Genomic DNA, 25,960 nt, shown 5'->3' with positions numbered 1-25,960 from the left:
CAGAATACACTGGGACCTTGCTTTACAATTCCTGTGTGCTTGGGAGAAGGGAAGCTGAGGATGCGAACAAGGTCACTTGGTATAAATCAGGATATTGTGCTACAATCTAAATGCATCCAAGTGATGTAACCTGGATCATGAAGGCTACCTGCAAAAGTTCCTCTTGGTTATCTGTTACAGTGAGCAGACTGGTTACCTAAAGTTTACCTGTCGAGACCTCTCAACTCCTTTGCTTGCCATTCTATGGATCTGGAATGTCCTCTCTCAAATTCTCTCTATCCCTCCTCATCTCAACTGATATCAATCTTCAGCTCAGAAGCAATCTCTAGTTTTGATGCCCAAGCAAAAAGCAAGTCAATACTTACTTCTTATAATCTGCAGCACTTTATTAATTTCTCACGCCACTCATGACACTCTCTCTTGTCCCATGATTATCTGAGTATATCATCTCCTTGCCATATCGTAAGTCCCTTGAGGGCACCTTGGAGTATACACCCAGTACCAAACAGAGGGCACTAGGTAGTCCTCAGTAAGTTTGCTGAGTAAAGGAATTACCATTAAAACCAGATTAATATCATATACTTGAAGTCACTATCTGGGGTTTACTCCAGGAAACCATTTGAGAAACTCCTTGGAGGGCTTTGCGGGTTGGAAACAGACCTGAGATCGTTAGGTTAGGCTTCCTTTTCATGCTCAGCATCTCTGCCCCATCAGCTCAACATTCACCTCAGTATTAGAATCTCGGCCAAGTCCACATTCCTGAGACCCAGTATTTGCTCCCATATATTCACTAAGCTACCGAGGGCACGTGGCTAGAACCTCCGTGTCATCCACTGGTACCACCACTGCTGCAGAAGTTTCCACATCACGACAATATAGGATAAGTCCGCAAGAATCAGGACGCTTAGAGTTACAATTCACTAATTGTAATTTACAGCAGGTGAGTTTGCTCAAACAGAGGCTCAACGCAAAGGTACTTCACACTGAGAGAGGGAGACTGAGAGAGAGTCATACCTGAATGTTAACATCCGCCCCGTTGTTTACTAATAGTTCAAGACACAAAGCACCGTGTGTGGAGGCAGCAGCAAAATGCAACGGGGTGAACCCGCTGGTATTGGGCTGGTTCACATTAGCACCGTAGTCGGTCAGCTCGTTGACTACAGCATCCTGCCCATTGTAGCAGGCCAGGTGGAGGGCCGTGTTTCCATACACGTTGATTTCATCAATCTGCAAATGAGTCCAACATGGGCGATTAAAAGCACTGAAGCCAATTTACTCCATTTCCCACCAAAAGCCTACCGGCCGTGCTGGAGAAAGGAAATACCCATCTGTCAGTGTGATCATTCAGAGCTTACTCTTGCCCCAGCGTGGTCATCCTGGGAAGGCTTCTCACGCAGAGGTAAAGCTCAGCAAAACGTGAAAGTGACAATAAGTGAGCTGGGAGGAAGAGTGAGAGATTTCCACTTGTGGCAAGATATCTTTCAGCTAGGGAAGGGACAAAAAGGGAGAGGCAAAGCTGCCTCAAAACGCCAGAGGAGAACTGAATCGGGGGAGCAAGAAACGAGCCCGGATCTCAACAGCGAACAGAAGAGGAAAGGGTGGGAGGTGCTCAGGGAGCTGCTGGGGGGCCTGAACTCAGAACCCGCTCTGCTGACACCTCAAGAGGCCACATTCTGGTGGCTGGGCTGTGGAGCTGCCCTGGTCATTTAGCTCCCAGCTCCCTCTTGCTCTCCCAGACCTGCCCTGACTGCTGTTATCACCATCTCACTATCGCAGCTCCCTTTTCCTTTCCTCCGGGACAGCCTCACTACTGCTCCCACCCTGCTACCTAAGAAGAAGGGGGTGAGGTCTACTTCTCCAGCTCAGCATGTTTGTCATTCATTTCTGCTTGGAAGCCACGATTTAGAAGGCTAGGTTCTAAAGGTGGGATGATGAAACCTCGCCAGTCTTTTAAAAATGACTGGTGGATATGTATCCCAGATGTTAAAATATTTCTCTATGTTGATACAGAAAGTTAGTCTGTTTCTGGCTTTCTACGACTTAGCATATGCCCCATTGCCCTTCATCAGTTGCCCACGTAAACTCAAAAAAGACAGGATGGTAAGAAATGAGGGTTGTTTTTTTTTTTTCCCTCTTGAATAAAAATGCAAACAGGATTTAATTTCAGAAAACCCACAAAGACACAGGATTTAATTTCCGAACAACAGAAAACCCACAAATGCACCATGGGGTGATGCCTGAATCATAGCTCACCTCCACCCCCAGATTCAGGAGATGCTTGACAACGCTGATCTGCCCATTGGAGGCCGCGGCATGCAGGGGCGTGTAGCCCTTCTTATCCTTACACGTCACTTCCGCGCCGTGGTTAACGAGCAAAGCCACAACGTCCAGGTGGCCTGTAGAAACAAAGCAGCAGAAAACATCGTTAACCTTTATAGGACAATTTGACAATTCATTCCACCTGAATTATCACCACCAGCTTTTACTGCCGCCAGCATCTTGCTAAGCTGTTTATAAAAAGCTGCTTCATGGCAAATATCCAACAAATATTTAGGGAGTACGTACTATGTGTCAGGCATCATGTAAGTGCTGTGGGAAGAAAGAAGATGATTCACATGTGAGGCTTCTCTTTAAGGAGATCGATGCCTGTTTACAAATAAATAATGTGGAGGTCCTGCCAATATGTCAGAACCAGAGACTAAAAAAAACTTCACGTCAAATGAAAGCAATGCTTTTGAAACCAATTGCCATTCTTCACTGAAAAGTCTAACAATGACAATTTGGTTTGGAAAAACTAATGAAAGAAAAAAAGATCAATTAATCAGAACAACTCCAGATTATTGTTAAATCATATGCAACTGCTGCTGTTTGACCCTTTTCTGGGCCCACAAAAATGGCAACTTCATATGGTTCAACTTCAAGTTCTCATGAGTTGCTGGCTAAACTGAACACCCTTCTAGTTTCAACTCCTGTTGGCATATTTTCTAGAATATCTTCCTTTGTTCTCTATCTTGCTACATATACAACAATAAATGTATCTGACCTTTATTTCCTGACTAAAGATTGTTCGATGCTTAGAACAATGCTTAGAACAATGCTTAGATCACTGCTCTAAACATTGTTGATAACTGAAGGGTAGAAGATGAGTACTGGCTCCAGGGCCTAAAGTGTGTGTGTGTGTGTGTGTGTGTGTGTGTGTGTGTGTGTGTGTGTGTGTGTGTGTGTGTGTGTGTGTGTGTACAAAAGAGACAGAGTTTTGTCTTGGCTAGTTTTATGAAGACTTATGTACAGAAAAAAACTATTTTGAATTACTGGTGCTGCTATCTTAAGTTCTTTGCCCTGGTTTTGTCCATTAGTCCCTAAAGATAGTCATCTGTATATGTTTTCCTACATGTATCCCGATGACACACAAAAATGTAACTTTACTGCTTTAAAGCAATTCTACACATACGTTTTAGCCATGTATCAGCAAAGAACAAACGTGAAACTCCAGGTTCTTTGTGTCCCACGTCACACTAGCTTAGTGTGTGCTCTGCCTAAACATCATGGGGCAAACGCTCACTGGCTCCAGTCCCGCAGGGACCATGCAGACATCTAACCTGCTTCAAACAACTCGAAAGTCCATGTCGCCTTGTAAAAAAGGATAATGCGTGCAAAATCTTAAGATTCTGTTTTTTTAAGTCCAATAATTCATTCAGGCCTATCTATAGCCACAGAATTTATTTCATCCCTGCCCGAACCCATTCTCTTTTTTCTCCCCACAATTAACATTATTATTTTTTATGATAATAAAAGGTCCGTAGGCTTATTAAAAAGGATTCAGAAAAGGCAAAAAGGTGTTAAAAGGAAACCAAAATCATCCACAATCCCTTGAGATACTCAGTTAATAACTTCAGTGTTTAATACAACCCAGGTTGTTTTCATTTTATAGATATTTTTAACAAAAATGAGGATTGTATTATTCATACTGTATTATGATCTGTTTTCACTTAACATATCACAGAATCTTTCTATGTTAAGAAAATACTAATGATATCATCACTGTAGTTACTGCATAGTGTCCCACTGTGTAGATCTTTCACAATCTCCTGTGTTGTGATGGGCAGTCAGGGTGTTTATAACTTGGTGCTGATAGAATCCTGCTTTTCTGCTTTTCCAACTGCAGGATGTTCTCCAATTAGAAACACAAAGGAAGGATCTTAGTTCTTTTAGTTCTTCATTTCCCAAGAGTCAACACTGAGAATAAACTCTATGAGGGCTCTCATTTGTCAGTGGTACTAGTGCCAACAAAAGTGAAGAGGAAAAGCATAGAAATGTAATGTCTTCCTTTGTCTTCCGCACCCGAGCTGGCAGGAACAGGGAGCAAGCCCCAGCTCTGTCGGCAGTGCAGTAGCGAAGTCACCCACAGTGACTCTGGGCACCTCCACCTACACGACAGTCAGAGTGTTGTCCTTTATTCCTTCCTTTTTGTTTCTTTCAGGAATATTTATAAATAAAAAGACAAATGAAATTTACATCCTTGCTTTGCTAGCCCGTCCTTCTTTCTCTTTAAACACCTTATTTTGCTGCCATAACAAGTTAAAATAAGCACAATTTGTGCCGCTTTCCAATCCAGATTGAAACACATTCAATGAAGGCCATGCCATGATTCATCCCTCCTGCTCTTTGTAGGATAAATAAATCTCTGACAAAGCAACTGCCCAATTAGAGTGCTCTGTGCATGCCAGTACAAGGACCGAATCTTAATTCAACTGAATCCCAAGCTTGAAAAGAAGTCAGGCTCGCCCAAGAGAAAACCTGCGTGGTCAGTGAGAAACCCGGGGCTTTTTTAGTTCAAGTTATCTGCACTTTGCTCTCTATTCATGGAATCCTTACCCATATAAGCTGCCCAGTGCAGAGCACGCCGGTCCTTCTTGTCAAACGCATTGATGTTTGCCCCTTTGGCCAAGAGTAAATTAACCATCTGAAAGATAACCGACAGTGAAATCAAGCGTATACTCTGTAATGGTGAGGGGTCCTCACCCTCAGCAGGTGATGTGAGCCAAATTAATGTCCAATCTAAAGGCAGGTCAGAGATCTGAAGTTCAAAGTAGGAAGACACCACGGCCAACCTGCGGCATGTGTGTCAGAGGGAAAGACTGAGGTGTCGGCTACTTTTTCAATTCATTGTGGCTCTAAATTTAAGAACAGGTACAGTTGCCTAAGGTTTGGTGTACAAATATTATTGTCACATTATCTAAAAGCCTCAGCAATGAGATTAGGTTCCCCATGGGGCTAAGAGGGTCTGTGGGGAGGATTCTTGCTCTCAATGATGAGGACATTGACCTCCACATGGCCATTCAGAGCGGCGTGGTGCAAGGCTGTGCGTCCCCCTCGGTCAGAGACATTGACGCTGCTCAGCAGGGGAATGATGACTTCTGCACACTTGACAGCCTTATTGGCTGCTGCCACGTGGAGCGGGGTCTGCCAGTTCTTGTCCCTCGCATTGACGTCAGCCGAGTGCTTAATCAACACTTGCACTGCTTCCTACAACAAAAGCAGAATTTGCAGGGGTCACTGACACACACTCAGTCAATCCTTATTGCGTATAAGATGCTTCACCAGACCCTGGAACTACAGAAAGGGAAAGGCTCCCTTTCTGGCTCATGACAGGCTGGCTCATGACATATATTCTTCTGAGACAAGCAAGGTCATACGGGATGAAGATGAAAAGAGTGGCACAGATTAAAACAGATTCACTCTCCCTTTCTCTGTTAGGCCAAGAGCCCTGGCAAAACTCCAAAACCAAATAAACTTCCAAGGGTAAGGTTTCCTTACGAAATATAAGGTATCTTTAGGCCAAACGAGAGCACTCATGTGCAAGTGTGCACAGCAGGTTACAACAGCCATAGACCAAAGGGCCCCCAAAGATCCCTCAAGGTTAGCCATATTGGTCAGTAAGCCTCCATCTTCCAAAGCCAAAGGCCCCAAAGCTCTCCAGACATTCTTGGATCAATTTATAAATCTTTGGTTCTCTTGGTCAAATCTCAACCCTCCCTGTGTGATCAATAAGCGGTCAAGGGTAGAGGATGTCTATTACCACCATCAACTTGAAGTTACGAAATTGTTCCTTCTTTCCCCAATCTTTTCTATGTTAAAATGAGACTGTTTTTCGCTATTGTGTCCCTTCACCCTTCCTGAGCCTCCCACTTTTGATTTTCCTTCTATTGACCTAATCATCTTATTAGCCTCTTGAACTGTAACTCTCCACCTTGGCTGTGCAATGGAATCACCTGGGGAGCTCTTAAAAATACGCATGATGGTTCTGTATTGATTCTAACTGGCCTCAGAATGTCTGTAAAGCTCCCTGGGGACTCTGTTATGCAGCCAGGATTGAGGACACTCTTCTCTTTAGTCAAGTAAAGGACATAGCTTCTCTCGAGAGAAGGGAACGCTGTCGGTTGTTTCTCTTTATGTCTAGAGACATCCCTGAGACCAGTTGGATGTCCCTGGCTCCTTTATGGACACCTTGTCAATGTGGCATCAACAGACCAATGAAAGGCATTAGTACCACATTCCTGCCACCCTTCATGGACAAAGAACTTACCTGTGTCCACCTTAATCCCCAAAGACCTGGGCTGTCTATCAACTTTATCATGCAGGTATATGAAGAATCGCAAAAAAGTAGATGATTTGAACTCTCAGAATTAACATTTTAACCAGGGACATAAAGGATGAAATAAAAAAAAATGTTCCATGAATCAGTAGTGGCAACATATTGAGATGAATGGCTAACTTGAACAGTAGAATGAGAGCAAAAAGAAGTTAACTTTGCAAATTAGAGAATACACTTTAAGAAAACAATGGGGCTCCATTTAGATGCTATAAATAAAGGGCAATAAACTGACAGGATCCAAGCAAACAATCAATTTGTTAAGATTACCAAAAAGGAAAAAAAAAAGATATATGCCACCCATCCTCAGCACAACTGATGATAATGACTATTAAATAGTCCTTGAGCCCATTTTAGAGTGAAACATGTGTACACGTATTATTAATGCTCGCTTACTATGTGAAAAACACTGTTAGAACTATGGAAGATTGAAGGAAACATTAGTCAGGCTCTATCCTAAAAACTAGGTGGGTGAACAAAAAAGAAAAGAAAAGAAAATCTAGATCACAATATAAGCATTAAGATTTAAATAAGAGAAAAATAATATTTTTATCAACTTTCATATCATAAATTATGCAGTTTATGTAGATGTGCAGTCAATTGTGATACGGGAAGAAAATATTGGAACCTCCATTTATATTTTATTTCTTTAAAAAGGAAAGCATTTAAGCTGGTATTTAACTTCTGGATTGGCGTCCTGCCCTCAGTCAGCTCCATGGAAGATCCTGCCTCAGTGTTGGAGATGCCCTCAGGGAGGGGTGGGGCTTCCACAGTGCTGGGGGGGCGGGGCTTGCCCTCTCCATTCATTCACTTTGAGTGCACTGAAATACAGAATGATGGCCTGCCGAGTCCATTTACAGATTGTAATACATACCCTTAACCTAAAAACACGCTAAAATGGACAAGATTTATGCAAGGAACCCACAGATTAAAGATAATAATAATACTAATGCAAGCATAAATGATGTGAAAGTCACAGAGCTGACACCTCTACTCCTCGTAAAAGCTTTCTATCACCTACATTACAAGATAAAAGTAATGACAAATTTAATCAGATCTGACAAGAGCTTGGCAAAAACAGAGAAATCATCAAAAGTCTATTATCTAGGGCTCCCCTGGTGGTACAGTGGTTAAGAATCCGCCTGCCAGTGCAGGGGACACAGGTTCGAGCCCTGGTCTGGGAAGACCCCACATGCCATGGAGCAACTAAACCCGTGTGCCACAACTACTGAGCCTGCACTCTAGAGCCCATGAGCTACAACTACTGAGCCCACGTACTGCAATTACCGAAGCCCATGCGCCTAGAGCCCATACACCCCAACAAGGGAAGCCACTGCAATGAGAAGCCCACGCACGGCAAGGAAGAGTAGCCCCTGCTCGCCGCAACTAGAGAAAGCCCGTGTGCAGCAACGAAGGCCCAACGCAGCCAAAAATAAACAAATAAATTTATATATAAAACAAAAGTCTATTATCTATATGGTTATTTAAGACTAGGACAAATGAAAAGCCTCACTTTAACATTTCACCTGTGCCTTGAAATATTATCTAATGATAGTAGTTCTTATATATAATTTATAAATAAATGAGACGCATATTCTGGAGATGCATGCTGAAAACGTTTTGCAGATACGTGGCCAAAAGATGGAGATAACCATCTCAAAAGCAGTACTATAAAAAACGGTATATATCCTTTTCACACATTCACAGCAAAATAACAATACATACTGTCTCTTTAATACCTTTGCTTTGTATATTATTTTACTGTACTTGTACAGATTCTTGCTTTGCATTAAATATTATGTAAATTCAGGATAGACTAACAAAACAGAAAATGTACAGGAACATTTCACAACTTTATACTATAAGACCAATTCATGAGAAATTTGTTTTTTAAAGGTAACAAAATGTGATTGCTCTTAGAGTACCTGCGACTAGGTGAATGAGATATTACCTAGGAGAGGCCCTACTTTTAAACGAATATTTAGGAATGATTTACATTGTACACACAGCAATACTTTAAGCAAAGAAAATATACATTCATATGCCAGTTATGGTTTATATATAAATAAGTGCTTTTGGAGTTTGTGGGGAAAAAAATGTATTCTTAAGTAGACAATACTTCTAAAAATATATTTTTTTAATAAATTTATTTATTTATTTTTGGCTGTGTTGGGTCTTCGTTTCTGTGCGAGGGCTTTCTCTATTTGTGGCAAGCGGGGGCCACTCTTCATCGCGGTGCGCGGGCCTCTCACTGTCGCGGCCTCTCCCGTTGCGGAGCACAGGCTCCAGACGCACAGGCTCAGTAGTTGTGGCTCACGGGCCCAGTTGCTCCGTGGCATGTGGGATCCTCCCAGACCAGGGCTCGAACCCGCATCCCCTGCACTGGCAGGCAGATTCTCAACCACTGCGCCACCTGGGAAGCCCCTAAAAATATTTTAATCAGATAAATTTTGGTTTGGTTTTGTAAATAAAATTTTATTGGAACACAGCCTCATTCATTTGTTTACATATTATCTATGGTCGCTTTCAAATTATAACAGCAGAGTTGAGTATTTGTGACAGAGACCACATGCAGCCATCAGAGCTTAAAATATTTACTATCTCACCCTTCACGGAAAAAGTTTGCGGACCCCCTGGACTAGCTCCCTGTTTGAATTACCACAAACTATAAATGATCAAATCTGGTTAAAATAAAATTTTGTTATTTACCAGTATGAAAAAATACTATTTTTAAGTCCAAATAGTCTTTTAAGGAGGGCAGGTCCTATGCAAAGAGTCAGAGGCCTCTGAGTTCAGCTCTTGCTCTGTGATGATGGGTCTACAGTGAATTTTGGGAGGGGGCCAAACAGAGTTGCCTTGCTCTGCATAATAGAGTGGGAAGCGTTTAGAGCTTGGCAGGAAGGAAAGGATGAGGACAGAGAGACTGGAGAGAGGACGTGGCCCTGCGCTCTAGGGAGGAGGTATACATCTGGGTGGGAACAGAGTCAACAGGCCAAGAGGGAAGAGGAGAAAGCTGAAGCATAAACCCAATGAACGCAGCAAGAGCAGGCTTGTGGAGCCAGGCAACCAAAACTTAAATCTCCAGGAATTCTCTGGAATTGTTGGGAGAATATCAGACTTTGAACAAGTGGTTTCCGGTCAGTCATATCCATTTAGAAGGCTAGATGCCCCTGACCAACATCTGGGTTATACCTAAAAAATTAGAAAAGGAAAAGGTTCAAGTTCATTGATCAGATAGGAAAAAAAGAAGTGGGTAGGGTCTCTAATAAATTTCTTTTCATGTGAACTTTACATAATTCCCACGTGAGTGCCCATTTCACCACGTGTCTTTTCTGCGGTACGCGGGCCTCTCACTGTTGTGGCCTCTCCTGTTGCGGAGCACAGGCTCTGGACGCGCAGGCTCAGCGGCCATGGCTCACGGGCGCAGCTGCTCCGCGGCATGTGGGATCTTCCCAGACCGGGGCACGAACCCGTGTCCCCTGCATCGGCAGGCAGACTCTCAACCACTGTGCCACCAGGGAAGTCCACACCATGTGTCTTTTGTACCAACACTCACTTTCACAGTTCAAGGACACCTAGAATAACCGTTACTTTTATTTCTCCAATTTTATATAAAATGTTTTAACTTTGCCATTCTCCATTTTTACTTTTATATCTGCTTATATAGTGAATTGAACAGTTTTCATCTTACTTGACAAGAAAGGACTCTATCAAGGAATATTTAGTATACAAAGGAGGGGTTCTTATTCAATTTCCAAGGATTAACCTTTTTTAAAAAAATGAAAATGCAAGTATAAAATGATTATGGAATTAAATTCACAGATATACCGGATATTAGAAGCAGAAAAGGCCTCAGGGGTCATCTGGATTGCCCCCTCATTTGATAGGCAGCTTCATTTTATAGGGAAGATGGCTGAAGATGGTTTGCCAGCCTGGGTTTAAGGGCTCATGCACTTTCTACTAGGTCAGAGCTTACTCAGCACACAGTAACAGCCAAGCACCCTGACATAAATACTTTGAAATGTTAATTCTCCTTAGTTATTTACATTTTTAAACTCTGAAGTTTTAGCCTGACAAACTGGCTTCCTACATTTAATAGAAATGTAATACAATATTTTCACAAAAACGAAGCTTTGATTTAAAAAGACTACAATTTCCTTTTTCAAAGTTGCATTTCTCTTTCAAAAATTTTAATCTTGTAAGCATTTTAACTTGGTTTTAAGAGGAAGTAATTCTATGGCTATTTAGGGAATTACTGATTTTTTTTTTCATTTTAACATCTTTATTGGAGTATAATTGCTTTACAATGGTATGTTAGTTTCAGCTTCACAACAAAATAAATCAGTTATACATATACATATGTTCCCATATCTCTTCCCGCTGGCGTCTCCCTCCCTCCCACCCTCCCTATCCCACCCCTCCAGGCGGTCACAAAGCACCGAGCTGATCTCCCTGTGCTATGCAGCTGCTTCCCACTAGCTATCTACCTTACTGTATATATGTCCATGCCTCTCTCTCTCGCTTTGTCACAGTTTACCCTTCCCCCTCCCCATAGCCTCAAGTCCATTCTCTAGTAAGTCTGTGTCTTTATTCCTGTTTCACCCCTAGGTTTTTCATGACATTTTTTTCCTTAAATTCCATATATATGTGTTAGCATACGGTATTTGTCTCTCTCTTTCTGACTTACTTCACTCTGTATGACAGACTCTAGGTCTATCCACCTCATTACAAATAGCTCAATTTCGTTTCTTTTTATGGCTGAGTAATATTCCATTGTATATATGTGCCACATCTTCTTTATCCATTCATCCGATGATGGACATTTAGGTTGTTTCCATCTCTGGGCTATTGTAAATAGAGCTGCAATGAACATTTTGGTACATGACTCTTTTTGAATTATGGTTTTCTCAGGGTATATGCCCAGTAGTGGGATTGCTGGGTCATATGGTAGTTCTATTTGTAGTTTTTTAAGGAACCTCCATACTGTTCTCCACAGTGGCTGTATCAATTTACATTCCCACCAACAGTGCAAGAGGGTTCCCTTTTCTCCACACCCTCTCCAGCATTTATTGTTTCTAGATTTTTTGATGATGGCCATTCTGACTGGTGTGAGATGATATCTCATTGTAGATTTGATTTGCATTTCTCTAATGATTAGTGATGTTGAGCATTCTTTCATGTGTTTGTTGGCAGCTTGTATATCTTCTTTGGAGAAATGTCTATTTAGGTCTTCTGCCCATTTTTGGATTGGGTTGTTTGTTTTTTTGTTATTAAGCTGCATGAGCTGCTTATAAATTTTGGAGATTAATCCTTTGTCAGTTGCTTCATTTGCAAATATTTTCTCCCATTCTGAGGGTTGTCTTTTGGTCTTGTTTATGGTTTCCTTTGCTGCACAAAAGCTTTTAAGTTTCATTAGGTCCCATTTGTTTATTTTTGTTTTTATTTCCATTTCTCTAGGAGGTGGGTCAAAAAGGACCTTGCTGTGATTTATGTCATAGAGTGTCCTGCCAATGTTTTCCTCTAAGAGTTTGATAGTTTCTGGCCTTACATTTAGGTCTTTAATCCATTTTGAGCTTATTTTTGTGTATGGTGTTAGGGAGCGATCTAATCTCATACTTTAACATGTAGCTGGAATTACTGATTTTTGTAATCAAAAGAAGTCTCTCTTTTCCTGTATCCCACCTTGGCTAAAAAATTAACAGCTAGGAGTTTGCGCTGACAGAAACTTACAAGGTTAAAAAGAAACTAATGTGGGGGAAGGGAAGCTGAACAATTTCTGAATCAAGAAAGGATACTAAAACAGTACTTTTCAAACTATCTGTGGTGAAGGGACAGTTTTTTTTGAATTATTATTATTTCAAATTCATCATGAGTAATTAGAAGAATAATAAAATGAAAAAAAGACAAAGAAATTATAAACTCAATTATTTTATCATTTAATTTAGCAGGCATGAAATTACTCTATCCAATTTCTCTAAAAGTTGCTAAATGCTCACTCATGTCACAAAAGGAAAGACAAAAAGACTCAGACTAGTCACAAGCCGCACTGTGAGCAATGCTGCTTCAAAGCCTTGATTTCTTTCTTAATGAACAAGCATGTGTGAGGATTCCGGCATTTCTCCTGAGTGGAGGGATCAGCCTAGTTAGCATTCACCCTTAGGACTGTAGGCCTTGTTGGATTACACTCCACAGTAGGCTGTCCTATATGAGACACAGAAATAACAGGCAGAGGGAGGAACTGTCATGGGATGTGACACAGGAGGGAACTAGAGATGGCCTCTGCAGTCATTTTATTTCTATTTTTTATGACTTTCTCCTTTTATAAAAGGTCACTCCAACCCTGTATAAGAAGTAGAAACATACACTGTGGCACATGGAAAAGATGAGAAGAAATAGGATACATGTGCCTTAAAAACTGTTGCCTCCAATATTTGTTTTTCTTACTCTCAAATGTGCATTGCATTTAAGTGATCATAAATTACTCATGGAAAAGTAATGCTTTATGACTATACAGAGGCCTTGTAGGCATAAACAATGTCAAATTTTATAAACTGTAAGTTGCTTTAGACCAGGGTCTGAGTCTCATACAATTTTCTATACTTGCCACAAAGCCTGGCAGGTATCTGGCACCTAATGTATATTCAATAAATTTGGGTAGGATAAATATATTGGTATAATCATTAGCAAACTCTCTAAGTAATAATATGCAAAAACTAACATGACTTTTTTTTATATACAGCAGGAAAATTAACAAGACATTTACACGGGCTAAGGTCCCTGAGGCTGCGCTCGAGTCCCGAAGGCATTCACTCTATTAATGTAAAATAATAACCAGTTGGGGATTTTACCCTCTACTGATTATAGTAATTTCATATCCTGTAAGAATTGTATAAATTGGTGCCTAATTTGTTCAAATTATTCTTCTAAAAGTACCTATTATTAAACTAAACTTGCACTTTATTATTATAATTATTATTAGAGTACAATTATTCTAAGAACTAGGAGTACAAAGGGAAGACTTGGGGATGTGAAAGAATTCAAACTGTTCAAGAACCACTGGGGGACTTCCCTGGCGGTCCAGTGGTAAATAATCCGCCTTCCAATGCAGGGGATGCGGGCTTGATCCTTGGTCGAGGAACTAACATCCCACATGGCGCGGGGCAACTAAGCCCGCGCACTTCAACTACGGAGCTCGCCTGCCTCAACGAGAGAGCCCGCGTGCCGCAAACTACAGAGCCCAGACGCCCTGGAGCCGGCGCGCCACAACTAGAGAGAAGACTGCGTGCCTCAAGGAAGGGCCCACACACCGCAGCAAAAACGATCCGGGACGCCTCAACGAAGATCCCACATGCCGCAACTAAGACCAGACGCAGCCAAAAAATAAAGAAAATAAATAATAAAATAAAATAAATAAGTATTAAAAAAAAAAAAAGAACCACTGGCTTTAAACATTGGGAAGGCCAGATACTAAAGTATTTCCAATCTTTAATCTCTGGTCTCAAAGTGTGGTATGTAGACCACATGCATTAGAATCTTCTTTTTGAAATACAGATTTCCAGGCTCAATTACAGGCTTCATCAAAATCACTGGGGGGTGAGGTTCTAGAACAGGTACTTTGTGTGTGTGCATAATTTTATTTATTTATTAATTGAAGTATAGTTGATTTACAATGTTGTGTTAGTTTCAAGTGTACAGCAAAGTGATTCAGCTATATATATACATGAAATTACAAAATATTGAGTATAGTTCCCTGTGCTATACAGTAGGTCCTTGTTGTTTATCTATTTTATATATAGCAGTGTTAGAACAGGTACTTAACAAGCACTGCAGATGATCTCAATGCACACTAAATCTGAATACTACTCATCTACCTTCTAATAGGTTATAAGTTGCTTACTTTCTTCCCATTCCAGGTACGATATATGTTCTATATGTGATCATCATTTTATAATCATAAAGATAATTTATGGAAAGCAATAACATTCAAGTCTCCCATATAATTTTTCCAATTCTCCTGTCTATTAGCATTTAGCCCACCATACTGACACCGTTTGTGAGAGGGAAGGGGAAAATGTGATGTTTAAAATTTAAGCTATAAAATAAAATGCTTCTCCTGATCAGATCTGGGAAACATTTTTATACCTGTCAGACTTTTGTCTGCACTGACGCAAAAATAGATGCATCTTATTAGTTGGACCAGTATCCCTAGGGGTGCCCATGTGATGTGAGGGCAGCAGTGGAGCACGGCAGTTAGGAGAGCAGGTTTTCGGGTTACACCCTCCTCCACTTGCTGGCTGTGGTGTCTTAGGTTTGTTCCTTAACTTCTCTGAGATCATGTTTCCTAAATTAGGATTAATAACGGTGTCAATCTCAGAGAGTGATTCAGAGGCTAAAATGGAATAATGTGCAGAAAGCGCTTAGCACACTGCCTAGCACACAGTAAGCCTAGCACACAGTAAGTGCTCAATAAATGTTCACCGTGACAATACATATTTGAACACAATATCCTCAATTCTACACCCCAAAGACAGGATACAACTATTTTCAACATTTCTAACCACAAAATAGCCTCCAGAACAGAAAAGTGACAAGTTCAGCAAATCCTTTGGTGCTACTCTCAGTTCACTGGAGAAGAAAATGCATGTGTGAAAGGTCAAACACATTTGGACACAAGCCACAGTAGGCTCTATGGTTGTGTACTGGTTGTGTACTGGTTGTCTGCCCTCCACACAGTGTCCAAGAAGGGACACTTTGTACCCCCTTAAGGTCCACATTTAACACTGCGCCTTCCACAGAGTGGGCTTCCATAAACATGTGTCAAACCCTCCAGGTTGGTGTGCATTTCATTCCTTTCCCCTACAGCTGTTCTTTTCCACGGGAAACAAAAAAGCAACAAGGATAAGCTAAACAGGGGAAACGATATGAAATAATTCACAGCAGCACTTCAGATAATTTTCCCTGGCAGCCCCAAATCTTACTCGTGTATGTTATCTAGCATTGCAAAATAAGTTTCCCTAATATTTTCACATGAGACTCTCTTCATTTCTTCACAGCTGTGGGAGCTGTCAGAGAAAGAGGGGGATGAATGGTGACCTGGGTGGGTCAGTGAGAACACAGCACTGGTGGGCTCCGATTATCTGTTTGATGTTTCCTCCCTGGGAATCCCAGGCATGGGGAGCAGGTGGTGGCGGGAGGAGGAGGGGACTGGGCCTAGAAGGGAGCACACAATGCAGCCTGGTCAGGGCCAAGTTAAGTCTTAAAGGTTCATCTCCACAACCCAATCTATTTTGGACAGTTTTTAAGGGATATGACCATTTCTTGATCTACTTTCTTGTCTGCAGAGGAGCTTTTATAATGTCAAGCATGGGTGGATGTTTAATCAGTATTATGACCTGACACTCCTATTGCTATAACAGGCTCAGGAAATGAATTTAGCAAATGAACATTATTTTTCCAGGCATAGAAATCCAAACATGAAATTTGCCTGATGGAAAGAAGGCTCAGAAATGTTGACGTATACTGATAACTTTGACTTAACCTGATATCTTGTTGCACACTATTTTTGAAACTTGTTCTGATTTTGCAGGATCCGGTGGCTTAACTTGCTTTTAGTGCCATGCTCCCATAAACAAACTTCAAGTTAGTTTACCTCGCATGCATGAAAGATGATTACCACCAGCGTTCTCTGTGCTATATACTAGCTCCACGTTAGCAGTTTTACAGAGAACCAGGTGAACACAGCTTAAGTGGAAAACCCAGTCTTTAAGGAATCACTCAAAAAACAATTGTTTCCTGTGCAGGCTAGATGCTAAACATACAATGACAAGCAATAGGCATGCCACTCATTGCAAAGAACTTACTGCCTAGAAGATCTTTTTAATTAAAACAGAAAAACAATTTCAATGGTAGTTTTATATTGTGCTAAGTTAGCCAAGCTGAGCGACGTTTTGCAGAGTTCCCTCCGCTGTACTGTTCCATTTAGGGTTGGTGCTGGAGAAATCTGCATGAGTTTTGGAAGGCATACGTGAAACCACAGACTGACTGGCATGTTGGGTGCCAGGTTTGAGGCAGCTTGTGCACGGTGTCACTGACCAGCTGCATCACTGTGTTGGCAAAGGGCAGTACCAGGTTGATGCGTCTTCAGATCCTGCCATATCTTCTTCAGTTTCTCCCATTCCTGGGCCAGGTGCATGCAAGCTCAGAGGTGAAGCACACAGCTTCTTCTACAAGGCACTCACATCCACGATGCAGAGGCAGTGAGAGACAGACAGGGGTTCCAGTTTATCCCTGTTTTCCCCCATTTCATGTTTAGCTTTTCTTTTCAACTGCAGACCCTGCTGGCCTACAGTGACTTTAGGACCACACAGAAACCAAGGGGATAGCCTTACATAAACTTCTTCAGCAGCTCACACAATTGTGTAAGCTCTAGTTCCTATAGTAAATGTCTTATCTATATTTCTCATTGTGGTTCTGCTTCCCTGATTGAACCCGGAACATTGAAGCCCTGAGAGAGATCAATTACCCACATTTTAGAAGCACAGGGGTTTTGAAGACAACATAGAGTTTATAAGCCTTTCAATGAAGAAATGGCTTTTAAAACATATTTGTGTAAGGAATATCACTGTTTGCCCCGTCTAAGCAATAGACAGATGTGCCAGCTCTCTTACTGAACACACGTATCTTCTTTGGCAAGTGTTAGTAGCAAAACTCCAAAAGACCAGCCCAAACCTTCTCTGTTCTTCCCCTCTCAAGCAAGCTTCCCTTTCCCCAGCTATTTTTTAGGGGAGGCATAAAGTAATGGCTATAGGATAGAATTCACAAAAGGAAGGATGGGATGTAGCCAAGATGGCAGAGTGGGAAGACCCTGAACTCACCTTCTCCCAAAGGCACAACAAAATTGCAACTACTTACAGAGCAACTATCTATGAGAATGACCTGAAGACAGCAGAAAAGATTTCCCACAACTAGATATAAAGAAGGAGCAACTATTTATGAGAATGATCTGAAGACAGCAGAAAAGATTTCCCACAACTAGATATAAAGAAGGAACTACAATGAGATGGATGGGAGGGGCTAAGATGCAGTATACTCAGGACCCATACACCTGGGTCAGCAAACCGGAAGTGGGAAGAATATCACAATGGCAGAGGTCCTCCCCAAGGAGCAAGGGGTCCAAGCCACACATTGGGCTCCCCAGCCCAGGATCCTGCATCAGGAAGATGGGCTCCCAGAAGTTCTGCTTTGGAAACCAGTGGGGCTTGTGTTCAGGAGAGCCAGAGAGCTTAGGAACCAGACTGCTCCTAAAGGGCATGTAGAAAATCTCACATACTCCAAGTCCCAGTGCAGAGGCAGTAGTTCAAAAGGAGCCTGGGTCAGACCTACTTGCTATTCTTGGAGAGCCTCTCAGAGAGGCAGAAGGCAACCGGGACTCCATCTGAGGATAAAGACACTGGTGGCAGCCATTTGGGGGAGTTCATTCTACAATGATGTCAGCACTGGCCAAGTGCCATTTTGGAATCCTCCTGATAGCCTATTAGTGCTGGGGGACTTACCTGCCCATCAGCACCAGCCCGACACCCCCAAGGCTGCACAGCTAACTGCTTGGGGAAACTACCCATCCTCCAGTGGGCCCATAGCTACTCCATGAGGCAGAACCTCACAGCCTACCGAGTGGGAACCAGCCCCGCCTCCCAGCAAACCCACAATAATTGGACCCGCTCCAACAGAGGGGGGCCCACAGCCCAGATGGGGGCACCCCTAGAGCATATAGCTCTGGTGACCAGAGGGAAGCATGCTGTTGGACCCCATAGGGCATCTCCTACATAAGGCCACTTCTCTAAGATCAGGAAATGTAACTGACCTACCTACCACATAGAAATAAACACAGAGAATTAGGCAAAATGAGGAGATAGAGGAGTATGTTCCAAATGAAGAAACAAGACAAAACCTCAGAAAGAGAACTAAATGAAGTAGAGATAAGCAATCAATCCAATAAATAGGTCAAGGTAATGATCATAAAGATGCCCAATGAACTCAGGAGAAGGATGGATGGACACAGCGAGCATTTTAACAAAGAGTTAGAAGATATAAAGAAGAACCAAACAAAGCTGAAGAATACAATAACTGAAATGAAAAATATACTAGAAGGAATCAACAGTAGGTTAGATGACACAGAGGAATCTGGAAGACAGAGTAGTGGAAATCACCCAAGCTGAACAGAAAAGAGAAAAAAAGAATTTTAAAAAATGAGGATAGTTTAAGAGACCTCTGGGACAACAGCAAGTGTACTAACATTTCCAATATAGGAGTCCCAGAAGGAGAAGAGAAAGAGAAAGGGGCAGAGAAGTAATAGCTAAAAACTCCCTTAACCTGGGGAAGGAAACAGATATGCAGGTCCAGGAATCCCAGAGAATCCCAAACAAAGCAAACCCAAAGAGGTCCACACCAAGACACAATGTAATTAAAATGACAAAAATTAAAGAAAAAAAGAGAATCTTAAAAACAGCAATAGCGGGCTTCCCTGGTGGCGCAGTGGTTGAGAGTCCGCCTGCCGATGCAGGGGACACGGGTTCGTGCCCCTATCTGGGAAGATCCCACATGCCGCGGAGTGGCTGGGCCTGTGAGCCATGCCCGCTGAGCCTGCGCGTCCGGAGCCTGTGCTCCGCAACAGGAGAGGCCACAACAGTGAGAGGCCTGCGTACCGCAAAAAAAAAAAAAACAGCAATAGCTTGCTGGGGGAGGGGGGGGAGTGGGTGGGGAGGGATGGATTGGGAATTTGGGATTAGCAAATGCAAACTATTATATAGAGAATGGATAAACAACAAGGTCCTACTGTATAGCACAGGGAACTATATTCAATATCCTGTGATAAACCATAATGGAAAAGAATATGAAAAAGAACGTATATATATATACATATATGTATAACTGAATCACTTTGCTATACAGCAAAAAGTAGCATAACATTGTAAATCAACTATACTTCAATAAAATAAATTTCTAAAAATATATTAAAATATTTTAAATAATAATAAAAAATAAAAGCAGCAAGAGAAAAGCAGCTAGTTATGTACAAGGGATATGATAATCAGCTGACTTTCAGCAGAAACTTGGCAGGCCAGAAGGGAGTAGCACTTTATATTCAAAGCAATGAAAGGAAAAAATGTACAACTGAGAATACTCTACCTGGCAAGGTTATCATTCAGATTTGAAGGACAGACAAAGAGTTTTACAGAGAAGCAAAAGCTAAAAGAATTCAGCACCACTAATCTAGCTTTACAAGAAATGTTCACAGGACTTCTCTTAGTGGAAAAGAAAAGGCCACAAGTAGAAATATGAAAATTATGAAAGGAAAAATCTCATTGGTAAAGGCAAACATAAACTAAAGGTAGTAGATCAACCACTTATAAAGCTAGTAGAAAGGCTAAAAGACAAAAGTAGCAAAATCATCTATATCCACAATAAGTAGTTAAGGGATACACAAAACAAAAAGATGTAAAATATGATATCAAAAACATTAAATATAGCAGGGGGAGTAAAAATTCCGAGTTGTTAGAATATGTTTGAAATTAAGAGATCATCAACATATACATATATGGTAACCACAAGCCAAAAACCTACAACAGATACACGTAGAAAAATAGAAAAGAATCTAAACATAACACTCAACAAAGTCATCAAATCACAATGAAAGACAGCAAAAGAAGAAAAAAAACAAAAAAGAACTACAAAAACAACCAGAAAACAATTAATGAAATGGCATTAAGTACATACCTATCAATAATTACTTTAAATGTAAATGGACAAAATGTTCCAATTAAAAGACATATTTGCCATCCTCACCCAAATTTCCAGCATTCAAAATAAATTCTTTCTTGAACACCTACAATGTACCAGGCTTGGGTTACATCAGGAAACAAAACAAAATCCCTGCCATCATGGTGCTTACATTCCAGTGACATGTTTGCCAAACTCAGCATGTTCAAACAGAAATGATTAACTTCCCCAACCCTTGCTCCTTTGCCTCTGCCTTCCATTGGGTTACCAATGGTAATGGTGTTACCATTCACCCAATGGCTTCTTTTCCATCTCACCCTCACAAGTTCCAAATCCTGTCAGGTTCACAACTTATCTCTGCTGTCAACACTCCCCGCTGCTCAGAGGACATCCAGCCCTCTGCTGTTGGACCCAGCCTCTACTAGCAGACTTATCTTCTACTACACCCTGTGTTCCAGCTACATCCAACTGGACCCACCATTCAATCACTTCCATGACCCTTGTCCTACAGCATGTTTCTCCTCCTGCCTCAGCCCTCTCTCCTTTTCCTGGCCTGGTAAGTCCCTATCATCCTCTAAGGACTAGCTCAATTGACATGTCTTCTTGGAAGACTTCATCTATTCAAGAAGACAGTTATTTGCTTCCTCCTCCAATTCAGTTATGATACTGTACAGATTTGCTTATCTGTTTGCACCCCCTTCAGACTGAGAACTCACTGAAGTCAAGGATCACACCGTCCATCTTGGACCACCCCAGTCAGCCCCTAGCACCATGCCTGGCACACAGGAGGTGCTTAAACAAACAGCTGTTCAATTTGGTAACCCTCTTGCATTAGAAGTAAAAGCCTCTTGCTCACCAGTGAGGATCCCTAATTCAGCAGAAAGCATTTTTCTCTTTCTAGGAACTGGAGTTGCTAGATTAAATAAGATAATCACTCACTTCACTTCTGGAGGCAACAGCCCGGTGCAGCGGGGTCAGCCACATGTTGTCCTTGGCATTCACACGAGCTCCTGGAACCAAACAGCACAGGTTAGAAGCATAATGCAATTCTGCTGATGTGAAGTCTGATGCTATATCTTGTGCTCTCGTTTGCCGGGTACAACCAACACATTTTGTTTTGTTTTTTCCTTTCTGTTAGTCATGTGCTTTCTAGCCACCAAACAAGGAGAAGACATTGAATGCAGTAGAAGGAGCAAGGTCAGGAGCTGAGGATGTCACAAGAATCAGGCCAAGACCAGATGAGAAATAACAGTGTCTCACTGGGTAGGAGATACAGTTGTAAGAAAGCTGAGATTCTCCAGAACTATAGAAATGTAGGTTCTGAAGAATGAAGAACTTTTCAGGGGTGTGTATGCGTGTGTGTGTGTGTGTGTGTGTGTGTGTGTGTGTGTGTGTGTGTGTGTGTGTGTGTGTGTGTGTGTGTGTGTGTGTGTGTGTGTGTGTGTGTGTGTGTGTTCGTGTTCCTGAATGTTATATTCCTGAATATAAAATATAGAATCATATACATTATTTTATTTTTAGTCATTAAGCGTATTTATCTCACAGGGCACACAACATCCTTCTTGGAAAACTGTTAGCAATGAGCAGCCTTCCAACAAGTGTATATTAGAGGCCAGTGAAGTTGAGTTCTGATGAGATTTGATCTGGGCTAAAGGGATTAGCAGAAATCCGTTTTATCCAAGAATCCCAATTATTTCTCTGGAACTAGCAAAATACTTTGGTAGGAAGAAGTCAGGTTCCATGGAGCTTTTGGACAGACACAACATGAAGCCTATGTAGGCTGCTCACGGCTCGCTCATACTATGGGGTGGGCATACAGGCTGACACAAGAGCCAGAGCCCGGTCATACTCAGGGAGGTGCCCGTGCTCAGCTCCCCGGGAGCCACATCACAATCACGGAGCAGAAGCTCCACAGGAACACATTCCCGGAAAGTAGAGTATGCCCTCCGCCCATGACACCTGCACAGTTCTCCATGCGTACACGTCCACCAAGCTACAACTGAACCACTACAACACCCAATATGAGCTTCCTTTTTTTGGAATCTGGATTTTGATCAGTCTTCTGGTCAGAGATGGAAAGTTTTATAAAAGGACTGCAAAAGGAGAGGAGGAGAAAATATCTATGATATCTTTGCAGATGTAATGAGAGGAGCCTGTTTCAGCCTTAGGACAACAAGGAAGGAAGCTCAAAGAAACTAGAAAGTAAGGCAGAGGAGGGGAAGTGCAAAGGAGGTGGCTCTGAGACAAGGGCCGAGAAAGTGAGTCAAGTGTAAGCAGAGGCTGACCAATCTCTGTGAGGCCAAGGCCAGCTGACAGCTAAAAAACAGGAACCGTGTTCAGAAAAGACAAAAAGGCAGCAGGAGACTTTCATGGATAAATGTGTGCTAGAAATTTAATTTAATCATAGAACTTACACTGTTTTTTCTCTTTAACTGAAGAAGAAATACCATCAACCATACTAGTGATAGAAAACAAGAACATAATAATCCCTAAAACAAAGAGAGAGAGAATGTCTCTTCTCCCCTCATTCTGATTTCATTAGTTGGAGGTGGGACCAGGCACAGGTATTTTTAAAAAACTCCCCAGGACCCACGGTTATTGTAATAGGCTATTAAGATTGAGAGCCACCGGTAAATTGTTGCTTAGTTTATCAAACTTAAAATTAGTTGAATCCTAATTCTACTAACTTCATCCAGGCAGCTTACCTGAAAAGGTTCAAGCCCCTTACATCAGTAAGAACCAAACAAAATCAGTTTGGTGGTGCTAAGACGCCAAGGCAGCAGACATCTCACTCCCCAGTAGCAGGATGTCCTGGGCTAAATGCTCTGGAGTGAAATGAATGAGGTCTGGGAAGGACAGTGGGATTCATGGTCAGAAGACCCAGATTTGATTCTGATTTCAGCACCTACTGGCCCAGCTACCAAAAGCCACTACTCTGTAAAATGAGGCTAACAACAACATAATAATAATACTTCTCTACCCACCTTATGAGGTGATTGGGAGAATCAAGTGAATTTGAAGGTGCTTTGTAAATTGCAAAGCACTAGAAAAATATTAGCAGTTCTTATTTCCAAATCCCCTCTAATGTCATATTTACTTCTAAATCTATGACTCAGGTCTTCAAGGAAGTGAGAGGCATAGTCTTTGCCCAGGAAAGTAGGGGGAAGTCAAACATATAGATTTAAGAATGCAGGGCTTCCCTGGTGGCGCAGTGGTTGAGAGCCCGCCTGCCGATGCAGGGGACACGGGTTCGTGCCCTGGTCCGGGAAGATCCCACATGCCGCGGAGCGGCTGGGCCCGTGAGCCATGGCCGCTGGGCCTGCGCGTCCGGAGCCTGTGCTCCGCAACGGGAGAGGCCACAACAGTGAGAGGCCCACGTACCACAAAAAAAAAAAAAAAAAAAAAAGAATGCAAAGAACCATCACCTAGAGATTGCACAAACAGGTACCAAGGAGGAGGAAACCCAGATGTAATTGAGAGCAGAAAATATTGTGAATTTTAAAACAAAATTTTCCCTACCAAAAAACAAATTTTAGCTTTCCTCTCCTAAGTCTTAGTTCCAAGGGAGCACCAGATGATTGTTACAAAGCCTACCTTTCTGGTGTAGAAACAAACAGTATTTATCCCTCAGGTCCTAGTATTTCTTCTTCCAACATTCAGCTATTCAACCCTTCTAAAATTACCCATCTTTTTGTCAGGCCTTTACCCGGGTCATAAATATGTCTATTTTACCATATTGTGCTTATACCTGCATATCAGAAGACGGACCTTTTATTCTCTCTCATAACTCAAACGCATATTTGTTACTTAATCCTAGGCTGTTTCTTTGACACGTCACAAACATCACCCAGATTTCACGAAGACCTGGATTCAAGCCTCATTCCCTACCAGTAGAGATGGCTGTATCAGGGTGTCCCTTCAGATTCCCTGTCCCCATTTAAGGGACTTCCGTGTCACGAAGTCAAATCAGTCACCTGAGATGAAGAACATCTGGCCATAAGTTCCCTCTGTTTCTGGGTTTGAATTTTCACCTGGCTGTCTGCATGATGTTCTTATCAACACTTTAGTACGTTTGTAGGAAGGAATGCTACATGGGACAGATTGATACCCACTATGGGTAGCATATCAGTTCTGCCTCAGAGCCTCTAAATCAGTGCTGCCCAATGGAAATATAATGTGAACCAAGTAACTGAAAATTTTCTAGTAACCACACTAAAAATGGTATAAAAAACAAGTAAACTAACTTCAGTAATATATTTTACTTACTTAACTCAATATATCCAAAATATTATCGTGTAATTGAATTTTTTAATTATTGAGATAATTTGCATTCTTTTTTTTATGCTAAAGCTTCAAAATCCCATGTGTATTTCACACTCACAACACATCTCCATTCAATCAGGCCACACTTCAAGTGTTCAACAGCCACAGTTGGAGTGTGGCTACCATACTGAACAGTGCAGCTCTAAATGCTAGGTGGCAGAGCCCAGGCTTGGCTACTCGTTTGCTTGAGTAGCTCTCTTCAGTTCTAAGGAGCTATGATTCTACCATTAGAGCTGTGAAACTGCTAAGAGCCGTGTTAAGAATGGCTAACGTGATCTGAACGCTGACTCTCTATACTAACGTACGTGTAATCCATTTAATAGGGAGATACTCTTATTATGCCAGTTTTATAGATGAGGGAACCAAGGCCATGAGAAATAACATGCTCCAGGTCCCCAGCTAGGAAATGGTAGATTTGAACCCAGGTAGTCTGACTTCAAAGCCAAGCTCTAGGGCAGTGTGCCTCACTTCAAAACTAGCAACATTCACACAGCATTCAACTAACACTGATTGCATTTCCCTTCCATTTTCCCCATCTTTCTCTCCGGTCCTTAGAGTCACTCTTCTCTCCCTCTTTCTCCACTTTCATGTATATATTTTTCATACATATGTATATATTCCCCCGTGATTTCATTCCTCCTTCCTCATATTTTTCCTTCTAGTTCCAAACACCGGTTATAATAATATGGAACAGAAATATATATTTTGTTATTCATGGTCTTTCACAGAGTAAATATTGTGTATAAACTTAAAAAGCTAATGCAAGAAGAAGAAACCCAAATGGTAAGACACATGTGAAAAGATACTTCTCAAAATTCATCAGGGAGAAGCCAATGAAAGCAACATTAACAAAGCATATTGCACACATCTAACTGGGGAAAATTTTGAAGTGTGAAATGCCAAGAGTTAAGCAAGGATATGGAGCAACAGGGAAACATAGATACAGATGGTGAGAGTGTGAATTGGTACAACCCCCTTTGGAAACAGGGTGGTGCTACCTAATAAAACTGATGATGTGTGTGCCCTAGCACCCAGCAATTCCACCCAATCATATACCCTAGAGAAACTCTCATACATGTACAAGAATATTCACTGAAGCATGTTTGTAACAGCAAGATATTGGGATCCCAAATGGTGATCAAGAGGAAAATGGAAAAATACACTGTGGTATATTTGTACAATGGAATGCTACACTGTCATGGAAAGGAA

The 25,960-nt window shown here is 41.7% G+C and overlaps 1 protein-coding gene across 11 annotated transcripts in view; it reads right to left on the bottom strand.

Moving 5' to 3' along the window:
* Positions 1–25,960, bottom strand: part of ANKRD44 (ankyrin repeat domain 44) — a 317,233-nt gene that overhangs the window by 119,843 nt on the left and 171,430 nt on the right. For all 11 annotated transcript variants that reach the window (XM_060302105.2, XM_070045932.1, XM_070045936.1 and 8 more), the window contains 5 exons: positions 21,368–21,438; positions 5,326–5,526; positions 4,876–4,963; positions 2,254–2,396; positions 1,015–1,227 (listed from right to left, as the gene is read on the bottom strand). In XM_060302105.2, the coding sequence (XP_060158088.1) occupies positions 1,015–1,227; positions 2,254–2,396; positions 4,876–4,963; positions 5,326–5,526; positions 21,368–21,438 (716 nt within the window). The remainder of the gene's footprint in view (positions 1–1,014; positions 1,228–2,253; positions 2,397–4,875; positions 4,964–5,325; positions 5,527–21,367; positions 21,439–25,960) is intronic.

This window comes from Globicephala melas, chromosome 7, assembly GCF_963455315.2.
Source record: "Globicephala melas chromosome 7, mGloMel1.2, whole genome shotgun sequence".
Classification (NCBI taxonomy): Eukaryota; Metazoa; Chordata; class Mammalia; order Artiodactyla; family Delphinidae; genus Globicephala; species Globicephala melas.
The sequence above is the reverse complement of the archived record's forward strand: the minus strand, read 5'-3'. Positions and strand labels throughout refer to the sequence as shown.